The 12,596-nt window shown below is 44.0% G+C and overlaps 1 protein-coding gene across 1 annotated transcript in view; it reads left to right on the top strand.

Annotated features, from left to right (window-relative positions):
- The first annotated feature begins 1,127 nt into the window (after window positions 1-1,127).
- DIAPH3 (diaphanous related formin 3) overlaps window positions 1,128-12,596 on the top strand; it is a 266,117-nt gene continuing 254,648 nt past the window's right edge. The window contains exons 1-2 of the mRNA XM_075432939.1: window positions 1,128-1,283; window positions 10,907-10,939. Of these exons, the coding sequence (XP_075289054.1) occupies window positions 1,128-1,283; window positions 10,907-10,939 (189 nt within the window). The remainder of the gene's footprint in view (window positions 1,284-10,906; window positions 10,940-12,596) is intronic.

The raw sequence follows: 12,596 nt of genomic DNA, 5'->3' as shown, positions 1-12,596 counted from the left end.
GGCTCTAAATATATAAAAAAAGTTACATAAAAACAGATGAACCATTTTTCACCCGTCAAACAGTTGTTCCATGTATGAAACTGGAATTTTTAGCCAAAACGGGTTTTGGAAATCGGCACCGTAGGCCAAAGCGGTGAGGGGCCCGCCCCGTCCCCCGGCCGCGGGCGATTAGATCCGCCAGAAGGAAAGGCAGCACCCGGGAGACAACGGATTAAAACCTTCCTGGGGAGGTGAAGGTGCATGAAGACCCCTCAGATGGAGGCGGCCGTACCTCAGAACACGGGGATGCACCCCATCTTCTGCCAGTGCTTCCGCAAAGCTGACGGGGGCCGAGGGCACACCTCGCCCCCTCAGCCGGAGGTGACCGACCCGCCCCTCCCCCAGGGGGCGTTAATTTGGCCGTGCGCCCGCCGTTCGCTGACGGGGCAACGGCCGTGTGAGGGCGGGCCGTGCCCGCCACGGCGACGTGGCACCGTAAAACTTCCTGAGGGGCAAAACCGAACTTAACAAGAAGCCCCAAAACCCTGAAGAAAAACCTTGAGCGCGCCCACAAACTCCGCACACAGACTGACACCCGACCCCAGGTGCCCCCCCTTCGCCCAGGCCTACGGACCCCTCCGCGGGGCGCGGGCCGCGCTGCTCTCTGGGACGTGTAGTCTGGCGAGGGGAGGGGACACGAAGAGGCGCGGTCACCACGCCGGCGCGTCTGCTGAGAACGGCCGACTCACCGGAGATTGGCAGAAGGCCAGCCAACCGGAAAGCTACGTTTCCATCCCGCCGGCGTGGATTGGCTGGCGCGCGGAGGCCGTGGGCGGGACGAGCGGCGGCGGGAGGATTCGGACGGCGGGACATTCCTGGGCTCTGACAGGAGCCCGGGAGTGGCCGTTGGGAGCGCGCGCTCCAGCGGCGGTGCCGCGCGGCCGGGATTAGAGGCTCCTCGCTAAATCCTTTGCCGCGTTGAGGCGGCGGCTGCAGCCCTGAGCCCCCGTCCTGCCCTTCCCCCCCCTCGCGGCGCCCTGGCGGCTGAGCCGCGCTAATCGCAGCTCGGCCAGGGCCGCCGGGCCTGGGCCCGTTGGCGGGCAGCGGCCTTCCCTCATCTCCTCTCCCCTCCTCGGCCGGGCGCGGCCATGGAGCCGCGGCCTCCGCGGCCGCGTTACTGCGCCCCGTCCTCGCCGCCGGGTCGCGGCGGGCGGCAGAACAAGGGGCTCCGTCGGAAGGGCCCGCCGGGGGCCGGGAGCGCCGGCGGCCCCGAGGAGGCGGCGGACGGCAGGAAGCCCAAATTCGTAAGTATGAGTCGGTCCGAAGCCGCCTCCCCATCCCCGCTGGGACTGCCTGAGGCGTGGGCCTGACGGCTGCCCTGCCCTGCCCGGCCCGGCCCGGCCCGGCCCGGCGGGCTGCCTCCCTGCCGGGCCTGTGCCGCGGGCCGGGCCCGTTCTCCGCCCCGGTGAGGGGGGTCACTGGCCCGGAGTCCCCCTGAGGGAGCGGAGGGCAGGGTGGGAACGGGCGGGCTTCGAAACGGCCCTGCCCGGTTCGAGCGGGCCTCGGAGTTTGAGCCCTCCCGCTCCAGCTCGCCTCGTCCGTGGCTGCCTGTAGCGACCTGGCTTTGTTTTGCAGCACGTTTTCAGGTCTCTCCTCTTCATCGTAAAGCTTTATTTTCTTACTTGCTGTTTGACGTCTGTAGGTGTAAGTGGAACAGAACAGACCTTCAGCTCTTAAATGATGTTACTTTTACTAGAACGGGATCCTTTTTATTTATTTATTTCAGTCTTGTAAATTGTATAATGAAAATCTGAGTCTTTGAATTGAAGGGACGTGGTAAAGTTTTCCTCCCTAGCTCTGCTTTTGCAGAATTTTGGCTAGCACACCAAGAAACGGAGGAACTGGAAATGGCTAATAATTCTCCACAAGTTAATGTCTTCTAAGATGTTTTCGAACTAAAAATCACCCAGGAATAGCCAGGTTTTGTTTGGGTGTTAGGAAAATAGCAAGTATTAAAGCTGTGACAAACATATATTCTACAGGTTTTGTATCCGCCGCATGCAGAACAGATGCCTAGCATGCTTATATTTAGGTGATGCATATGTTAGTCTGTTTAGTTGGCTCCGAGCCCGCCTGCTCTGAGCTGTATTATGCGCTTACAGAACAGATACTGTAATAAATAACATACAGTAGATTCTTGATTCTAAGGCTTCTTCTGTATTCGTTAGTTGAGCGTGTGGCACTTGTACAGTACACCTTTTTGAACCTGTGCTCTTCACGTGCAGCTAGTTCAAGTCAGCCAATAAGTGATATCAAACTATAGGCTGGTCAAACCTGTTCTGGAAGGTCACAACTTGCTCCTGGCATTCCTGTTTCCTGGCATCCTTTGCATATTGTGGCTGTGAGACTGCTGTTCAAACCAAGTCCTTGTGCCTGTTTTTGCACATTAGTATGAAACACTGTGACCAGGAGCTGTTTGCCTGTCTTCATAATTGGTTATATACTTACCGGGGCCGCATGCATTTTAGTCATGGAGGTGACATGGATGGATATGCTTTAGCATAGGATTACTGAGTAAACACCTATTCGGTCTGCTCAGTCTAAAAGGTTGGATAGAGTTACTGGTGTATGACTTGGTGTCTGTGTTACTCCTGTGGTGAGTGGGAGACGTGGATTTGTGTGTGTTTGAGACTGACAAGAGCACTGAGTCAAGAAGTTTTATTTCTTATTGGTAATTTAAATGCTTAGTTCATATGCAAATAGGATAGTGCAATGATTTTCCACTTTTTTCCCTAACCATGTGTTAAAACAGAGATAGGAAGTTGCCATCATGTTCACTTTTTTAACCATGTGTTTAAAATAGCAATACAGTAATTTATCAGGAGTATAACTCTGCCAGATATGATACAAGCCATTGAGATTTTTTTCTTACGTGAAGTGTAATTGGCTTTTCAGTGAAAGAAGGCCTTCTTTTTGGTGCAGATGAGCTTGTTTCATACATCTCTAGACTTCCCAGCTAGGCAAGGGTGATTTTGAGCGTGTGCAGATACAGGCATCAGCTGACTGGCTTTTTTGAGATCAGTGTTAATTTTTTACCCAGCTACAGAAAATAAAGGGAGTAGAATTTGTGCATCTGACTTAGCTTTGTAGGGTATATGATCATCATGTGGGTGGGGTTTGTTTTGTTTTGTCCTGTCCCTGTTCTCCCTGCCCAGTTTCTTAAACTCTCTAAGCAGGGCTGACAAGGAATACCCTTAGTTCATGAGAATGCCTTGCAAAATGCAACTTTCAAAAGCATTTGAAAAACTGTCAGAAGAAGTGATTATCTCTCTGTATTCAGCACTGTTGCAGCCTCACCTTGAATCCTGTGTCCAGTTCTGGGCCTCGCGGTTTGAGAAGGATGTGAAGGTTCTTGAGTGCATCCAAAGGAGGGAACCAAAGCTGGTGAAAGGCCTGTAAGGAATGTTCTATGAGGAGCAGCTGAGGACTTTGGGCTTGTCTAGTTTGGAGAAAAAGAGGCTGAAAGGTGAACTCCTTCCTCTCTACAGCTTCCTGAGGAGGGGGGAGTGGAGAGGGAGGTGCTGATCTCTTCTCTCCGGTATCCAGTGACAGAACGCATGGGAGCGGTGCAAAGCTGCATCTGCATCAGCCAGGGGAGGTCTAGACTGGACATTAGAAACCATTTCTTTCCCAAGAGGGTGTTCAAACACTGTCACAGGCTTCCTAGAGAGGTGGTCAATGCCCCAAGCCTGTCAGTGTTTAAGAGGCATTTGGACAATGCCCTTAATAATACGCTCAAACTTTTGGTCAGCCCTGAACTGGTCAGGCAGTTGGACTGGATGATCACTGTAGGTCCCTTCCAACTGAGATATTCTGTTCTGCCCTGCAGTGTTGATGGGAGACTGCAAAATGATAGTTCTCTGAACTTGGATTGTATTCTGGGTATGCCATTAGCTCAGTGGGTGGACCTTAAGAAAAGTCAAAGGTGAATATTTCTTGAATAGAGTTTAGTATTTCTGTCTTCATGTAAACTGGTCTGAGGGGTATAGTTTACAAATGTCATCTGTGGAATTTAATGGTTACTGAAGAGCAGCAGACTGCTCCATGCTTCAAAACCTAAGGAGCTGCTGTTGCTACTATAACCTTTGAACTGTAGCCTCTAATCCCTGGTTTGTCCCAGCTAATAATTTCTGGTGCAGAAACATACACAGTGGTACAGTTAGAATTACTGTAATAGTTGTAGACATCAACCAGGTTCTTTAGTTGGGGTAGTTCACTTGAAGGGTGAGAGACGCTTTTCTTTCTACAGGTTCATAAATTTCTGCCCTAAGATACTGCAGTACAGAATATGTATCACCTGGTTGTTAAATGTAAAATCAGTAAACCCTCCTTCCTGTCTGCTTCCTGTTGTTTTACAAGACTGATTTGTTATTGTTGGGGTGAGATGGTGTATCTGTGTTGACTTGTTCACATCTTACTCTTCCCATAATACATCTTCAATACAATTTTATTACTTAAATTAGTTTTGTGTCAGAATACATAAAACTTCTCTCACCACTTTGAATTCTCTGTAATCCAGTCTTAGATATAGGCAGTAGTCCTTTCTGTGTTTGTGATACTTAGAGTGCAATACTTCATGCAACCTGAATTATGTTTCTGATCTCTTGTGCGTTTGTCAAATGTGGATGAAATTGGCTTTTGGAATCAATGAACTGAAGTAATCCAGATTGTATTAGTATAATTTTTCTCAGTATGAAAAGCTTGAAAATAAGTTCCAGGTTGGACCCTTCCAATCAATGCAACATATTGATCTGTCACAGCAGATATGCTAATCTGAAAAAGAATTTGATTCCCTGACAAACCTTGAGGTGAAATTGAATTGCTGGTTGACAAAGCTGATGTCTTTAACATGTACCTCTTTCCCCCCCCCCCCCCTCCCCAAGAAAATTCTTGTTTAGCAGGAGGAAAATCTCTTGTTTTTAAAAACCATGTTATTTGGAGGGGGAGAAAGAGTCTTTCAGTTGAACAGTCACAGTGGTTGATTCCAATCAGATGTTGTCTTGAAGTACTGCCCTTCTGAATAAACTAGCTTCTCAGAAGTGAAGGAATTGTAAACTCTCGGTTCTCATTGTTCTTTTATAGAGCTGTCTAAAAAAAACCAAAAACTAAGGAGTGATGGTTAGTTTTGAAGCACATATCAGCTTGGCTTTGTTCAGCAGGTCCAAGGTTTTGAAAGTGGGACCTTAAAAAGAGTCCGAAATGTTTGGAAATCATAAAAGTGAGTGCTAGATTACATGACTTCCAATTGCTCTTTACTGGGACTGCGTCTTGTAGACACTAGTCCTCAAAAGATCAACTTCAATTTCTAGCTCAAGTTAGAGGTGTTTCTGTTAATTTCAGTATAACATTGACGTGCCTTCAGTGACTTGCAGGTTATGTTTTTGATTAAGCTCTCTATGAAATTTATAAGAGTCAAGAAGGCTTTCTTGTTTGCAGCAATCTGTTAAGAACAGACAAATTAACACTTGCATTTAACAGTGTCTGTAAATCAAAGAAAGATGTAGTTAAGAGCAAAAGCACTTACATTTCTCTGGTGTAGAGAAAAAAGGTAAGATGGATCTGTGTCAATATCTTTAATTACGAAGTGACTGAATTATTGCTGCGGCTATGCTGTGGTGTATGACCTTGAATCTAAATTAGTCTTTTAAAGAAATGATTGCGGAACAGATGTTACCTAAAACACTTTATTGCAGCTTTGTAAAATTGTAAATTCCTCATGCTGTTATTTTTGTTGGCATGAATTAACACTGTGGGTTATGATATTAAATTTTAGTGCTGTGTTCTAGCACTTCGTTATATAATCTTACCTGTAAGCACCAATTTTGAGTTTAACTCATCAATGTCTAAAGAATATCACTGTGTAGAAACTGTCTTGTTAGGATAATTTTGCCCCTGATTGCTTTTCAGACTGCTTTCCAAGCAAAAGAGAGAAAAAGAGTGTGTGATAAAGCCATTAAATAAATGCTGAAGTAGTATATTGGAAATTAAAGGTAGGAAATGCTGTGTGGTTATACAGCAGTTTGTAAATTGCACTTACAGACTGAGGTAGCAAAGTTACTGAGGGAATATTGTGACAAAGGAGACCCTAAAGTAATAGCATCCACTGTAATCATCCCATTAATATCTCTCTAACTGAGTCTACAGGTTTCCTTGCAATCACTGCTTCAGTCTTCTGGTTGTGTTTCTGCTGGAGAATAGCCTGTGGGGAAAAAACAGCTAGTGTTGAATCTTTTTGATGGTAGAATTAATGGGCAGCGTGTGATGAGTTCTTTCTCACTTTCTAATTTAAAAAGGTGCAGAGGGGATTGTGTGATTATATGTACATCCTTAGTCTTCGTTTATCTAATTTCAGCATTCAGGCTGAAGTTGGCCAGGTCTTCTAAAACTCATTGCATCTTTCTTAAACCCACTTTTTTTTTTTTATCTCTTCCCATAGTTTCGTGTAAGCGCTAAGCTCTTCTGAGTGTATCAGAGAAACTATACATGTGTGTGGTAGTTTGTTATATGTGTGTTGGCTTGTTTGTTTTCTTCTGCAAGGAAGGCAAAAATGAAGATCCAAAAAGGATTTAGTTACCAGGCTGTGGGATTTCTTTTTCTTTCTGTAAATTGAGGTAATTCAGTGTGGTGGAAGGCATACATAGTGAAATTTTCATGTAGCTGCCTGAGATCCCATTCCTTTGCATGCCTAAAACTCCTCTCTTATTGGTAGCGGTGTACCAATTGTCTGTCTTCTAATTCCATTTATGATCAACAGATCAGACTTAGTCTGCCTCTCTGATGGCATACGAACAGTGTCCATCCCTGCCAGGCGTGATCTGAGTTCAAGTACCAAACGTACTGTTTTTATACATGCTGTTTTCATTCAGGAAGTCAGATGAGCAATGTCACACTCTGTTTATGTGGTGATGATGAAGAGAGCACTTGTGGGGAATGGAGATGCTGCCCCTTTTGATAGAGTGCCAAAACTTTTAGATGATACAGACTATACAGACTATACCCAATATTTTACTACAGTGTTCTTCGTTGTTTCCAGGCCACACTGAGCTGTAGTGCTGGTGGAAAAAATGCTAAAGACGTGAAACTGGAGTCCCATGTGAGAAGATGGTGTTCTCCTGAATTCTGGTCCTGTATGCCTGGATTGCTTGCACTGCGTTTAGACAGAACTTTGTTTATAAATATGCATATACAAAGATAGAGAAATAAATGTGATGACACAAAAGATCGAACTAGTACTGTTGATCCAATGAAGTGGCATTTCTCATTTCTTTGCTCCACTTCACTGTCTGTACCCAGAGTTGATTGGAGTAATTATATAGACAATGACTCAACTTGTTAAACTCTGTCTTGCAGGTTAACTTTCAGTATGTGCTACTTTTTGGATGTGCAATGTAAGATCATCCTCTTCTGTATGTCAGTAAGATTCTTGACTGTGAATATATGTGAAAGCAAATAGTATTTGGCTTACTTTCCCTAGCCAGGTGGTGCAGAACTTGTATCACACATGGCTTCATCTTATATGACCTTTTCAAGAGACACAGTTCTCTTTCTGTTCTGTGAGTAGTCATCTTGTTGCTGTGCCAGTGTTGTGAACCTCAGCTGTTGCATCCTATTGTACCTTTCGGTTTCTGTCTAAGGCTCTCACTGTCATTACTGTTTTTGAGATTGGGCTTTTTGACAGGTTATGAAGGACACTGTACCATACACTGAATGTATGTGTATATCCAATGAAATCAGTTACTTACCAGTATGCCTGAGGGACATAATCTTCAGTAAGTGCTAATTCTGTGTCAGATTGCATGCTTTCTTCAAAAATAATCCATCTATACACTTCTTTTTAATTGTGACTTATCTTTAACTAAACTGCTTCTACTCGGTTGCAAAATAAAATGACCTCTTCCTCCCTCTCCCAGACTAAAAAACTAAGTTACCCTGGAAAATGTACCTTAAGCCAGATTTATTTAATGCAGGCCTATGTTTAAGGCAACCTGTTCACTTGAGCAGAATATGTCTTACTTCACTGAAGTGATATATCCAGACCTGGAAATAAAAATACGTTCCTGTGATAGTAAAGCTGTCCAACCCCTGCCTAACAGTGGTCTAGTTATTTTTTCCCCTTACGAGAAATCTGTTTGTTTTGTTTGGCCTGGCAAGAATAAAAATACACCCCTGTTCTTGAGTCGCAGCACTCCTCTAAATTTAATGCCATAGAATGATCCAGTGTGGTGAGTTTTTTGTTGTTTTGTTTTTTTTTTTTTTTTAAGACCACATGTAATATTCTACATCTCTGTATCCTTGAATGCTACAGAAGACCGGGGAAGCTGGCAGCTGGTTTTACTTTGTACAGCCTTGCTAGAAGAAAAGGACTTGGTGAGGGAGAGGGGAAGAAGGTCACCTGAGTTCTCATGTTTTACTCGGCTCCTCTGACTGAGAAGCATTATACCATAAGAAGAAGTTATTCAGCCCTTTAATATTAGCGCGCTAAAAGATCTGAACATTAGGTTGTAGTTTGCATGGGGTTTCTCCTCCTTTATAAAGAAATCCCCAAATACAATGTCACCAGTGTTGATGAGTGCTGGTTAAGTAGGTTTGCTTCCTTGTAGCAGTTACTTTTGGACCAGACCCCACAACATTGTCTAAAAATGCCAGCATAAGACTTCTTTCAGACTCCTGTACTGTAGGTAGCCAGTAAACTGAAGATTTAGGAGACTCATATCTGTGCATTGAGTTTCTTATGCCATTATGGTGTCCTTAACTGGTTGCATGGTAGTCTTTTTTTTCACTAATTAGTCAGATGATGCGGGTCAGTGAGGTGTTCTGATATACAAAATCGGGAACTCTTCACTCTTTACCACAGTAAATTCCATTGCTGAATTTCACAGCTTAATTGAAAGGTGCAATGCTGACTTGAACTATCCCATTAACTTTTGCCTGTTTCAGAGAACAAAACCTGAATCTGAAAAATACTGCCTTGATTCCGTGGATGATGACGATGTCTGGTACAGAGCAGTTGCAGAACATCCAACATCTGTTCCTAAGTGGAAGTGAACCTGACGTTGTGCTTCCTGTGTCTGTTTAGTGGAATGTACATGATTTTGACATGAATCTCAAAATTCTGCCTCAAAGCATGTAATGCAGAAGATTTTCATTCTAAGCAGATTACTCAGTCTCCTGCTGTGTTAGATGAGCTTCACAACGGTATCTGTGCATTGCTTAAGGCTTAGTGATTTAAGTTGTGTGTACGAAAAAGGAATAAATTTTTATGTTCTTTGCTACCAAGTTGCAGTGTAAGTCCATATGTTAGTGTTTTCTCCTGTGGGTTTGATCACTTAAGGATAGAGGTATTATACCAACAACTTGTTAAATGTAAAGTCGTGAGCGCTTGCAAATGACAGAAATTAATGCTCGTGCTGTCTTTGTAGCTATTTAGCAGAATGGGAAGAAGAAGGAATAAAATCCAGCTCCATAGCAGTGTGTGGATCAGAAGTCTGATCTATCCCTGCAGCAGGAGAAGGCCAATAGGAAGACTTGGGATACAGATCTTCAGTCTCCTGAATGGGCTGACATATTTCCACTTTGTTGATTTCATTTATTAAAAATCCTCGTTTATTAGAACATGGAATGGGATTGTCATAAAAGTTCAGTACTGACCTAGCTCCAATTTGGTTTTCATTTTTGATGGTAGAACTTACACTATATTACTGAGTACTGACTATTTCCTGACACTTCACTTGCTTTTTAACTTCAGAGTTGTTCATAGATGCGTCTTCCTCAGTTTCTTGACAATAGTCAGAGTAGAACTATCATGGGATAATATTTGACTTAACACAAATTGTTTTTCAGTTCTGAGGGAAGATGTCATAAGTAATGATGCCTGAGTATTGTTGACATGGTGAAGACAAAGCAAGAGTTTCCAAATCTGATTAATTTGAATATAGCCGTTTGCAATTGCTGTAGCTGCTGCTAAGCTTTCTATACCGGGCAGTGATGGAAGTCTAAGAATAGGGCAAGAGTCTAACTCGTGAAGTATGCGACTTCACATTCTTCCCATTTTCCTGCCAAGTCTGTTCTCAGCCTCTTCATAAAAACTATAAATGGGATCCCTGCGACACTGACTCACCAGTCACCTGTGTTCTTCAGTGCTGCTCTTTGGTTTTGCGCAAGAGCTGTGCGTCTTAGGACTTGCTGTGTTTTTAAGTGTGCAGTGGAGAACAAGAGCTGCTTCAGGAACTGTTGTTTCACACAGCAGCATGTGATCTTCTGTAGATTTTTGGGTGTTGCTACTAGCAAATGCTTAATCTCTGTTTCCACTCATGAAACTTCATGATCTGCTTGCCACATAAACATTGCTTTAGAGTAGTCAACAGTCGTAGCTGTTTGAGTGTTGTAGCTCGGCAGATAGTTTTGAACTGTTGAGGAACTTCATGCTCTTCTGTTGAATTTAAAATCTCCGGACTGATTTCTTGGTGATGTCTCCACAGCCATTTTGAGAACACACAATTCTGGTAGCTGAATTATGAGCAGGTCTTCTGTTCTAGTATATTTAGATATAAAGTATAATGAAAAGCAACTTGTTTCAAGCTGTGCTTGGTTTGTATTCTTCTAGTATTATTCTCTCTAAGGGTCAGGTTGTAAATTTTTTTTTTTTAATCTACACCGTATTCCCTATATAACTTGCTGTGCACTATAAGTCAACAAAGTACTACTTGCCAAGAAATTATTACTTCAAGTGCCATCATTCAATAGTGCTTAACTTGCATCATATTTTGAATAACAGTAACTATAACTGACACTTGATATTTTCTTTATTTTTTTGTTGATTTTTTTACTGCACAATTTTGATATGATTGGTTTCCTGTTTGATTTGCAGCACTTAAATATCAAGACACTAACAGATGATGTGGTAAGACAACTTAAGTTTTGCTTTAGCTTTCCTAAGCTAATAACCTTATTGCTAACGCAATAGAAATAAGACAGTTTCTTGTATCCATAAGGTTAATTGTGAAGTTAATTTAGTTAATTGGCAAACTAACTAAACTGTTAATTGTCTGTAACATACTTGGTGCAAGTAGCAAAAATCTATGGATGGCTTTGAAGTATGTCCTAATCACAGCTAAATGAGCTTGACACAGGTAATTGCACCAGTTTACATGTGATATAGTTAAGAGATCTGTGATTGTGTGTTTAATAGTAGTTACTTAGGCTGCATGGCTAGCTTAAAATACAATGTTTAATAAACTAACAGTTGCTTGTAAAACTAATTAATGCTTACTTCAAACGTTAGATATATTCAGTGTCATGCTAACACTGTTTCTGAAACTTCATCTGTCTCTTGAATAGCAGATGAGTTTCTGTATCACAAAGCAGATTTTGGTTTTTTTGCCATTGAAGTTACCTATTTCATTGTCTGTACTAGTCTTTTGTAGGTAAGAACAGTTTTTCCTGAAGTGGATAATTCGACACAGTCTTTGGGTTTACCTAGGAAGTAATGTTCTCTAAGCATCTAAACATCAGCTGTTACAACTTCAGCGCTACAGAGTTCTTGCTGAAGTACTTTTGCGCATAACTGGGAGCTTCAGTGTGGAGAGATTGTCTACCTTGACTTCAGCAAGGCTTTCGACACAGTCTCCCATGATATCCTCCTAGGGAAGCTGAGGAAGTGTGGGCTGGATGAGTGGTCGGTGAAGTGGATAGAGAACTGGCTGAATGGCAGAACTCAGAGGGTTGTCATCAGCGGCGCTGAGTCTAGTTGGAGGCTGGTAACAAGTGGTGTCCCCCAGGGGTCAGTACTGGGCCCAGTCTTGTTTAACTTCTTCGTCAACAACCTGGATGAAGAGATAGAATGTACCCTCAGCAAGTTTGCTGATGACACCAAACTGGGAGGTGTGGTAGATACACCAGAAGGCTATGCTGCCATTCAGCGTGACCTGGATAGGCTGGAAAGCTGGGCAGAGAGGAACCTGATGAGGTTCAACAAAGGCAAATGCAGGGTCCTGCACCTGGGGAGGAACAACCCCATGCACCAGTACAGGCTTGGGGTGGACCTGCTGGAGAGCAGCTCTGTGGAGAGGGACCTGGGTGTCCTGGTGGACGACAGGTTAACGACGAGCCAGCAGTGTGCCCTGGCTGCCAAGAAAGCCAATGGGATCCTGGGGTGCATCAAGAAGAGTGTGGCCAGCAGGACGAGGGAGGTTCTCCTTCCCTTCTACACTGCCCTGGTGAGGCCTCATCTGGAGTACTGTGTCCAGTTCTGGGCTCCCCAGTTCAAGAAAGATGAAGAGCTACTGGAGAGAGTCCAGCGGAGGGCTACGAGGATGATGAGGGGACTGGAACATCTCCCCTACGAGGAGAGGTTGAGGGAACTGGGCTTGTTCATCCTGAAGAAGAGAAGGCTGCGAGGGGACCTTATAAATGCCTACAAATATCTGAAGGGTGGGTGTCAGGAGGATGGGGCCAAGCTCTTTTCAGTGGTGCCCAGTGACAGGACAAGGGGCAATGGGCACAAACTGAGGCACAGGAAGTTCCGTCTGAACATGAGGAAGAACTTCTTCCCTCTGAGG

Source organism: Opisthocomus hoazin, chromosome 1 (assembly GCF_030867145.1).
Source record: "Opisthocomus hoazin isolate bOpiHoa1 chromosome 1, bOpiHoa1.hap1, whole genome shotgun sequence".
NCBI classification, from domain to species: domain Eukaryota; kingdom Metazoa; phylum Chordata; class Aves; order Opisthocomiformes; family Opisthocomidae; genus Opisthocomus; species Opisthocomus hoazin.
Note: the sequence above shows the minus strand (reverse complement) of the source record. Positions and strands in the feature narration are given on the sequence as shown.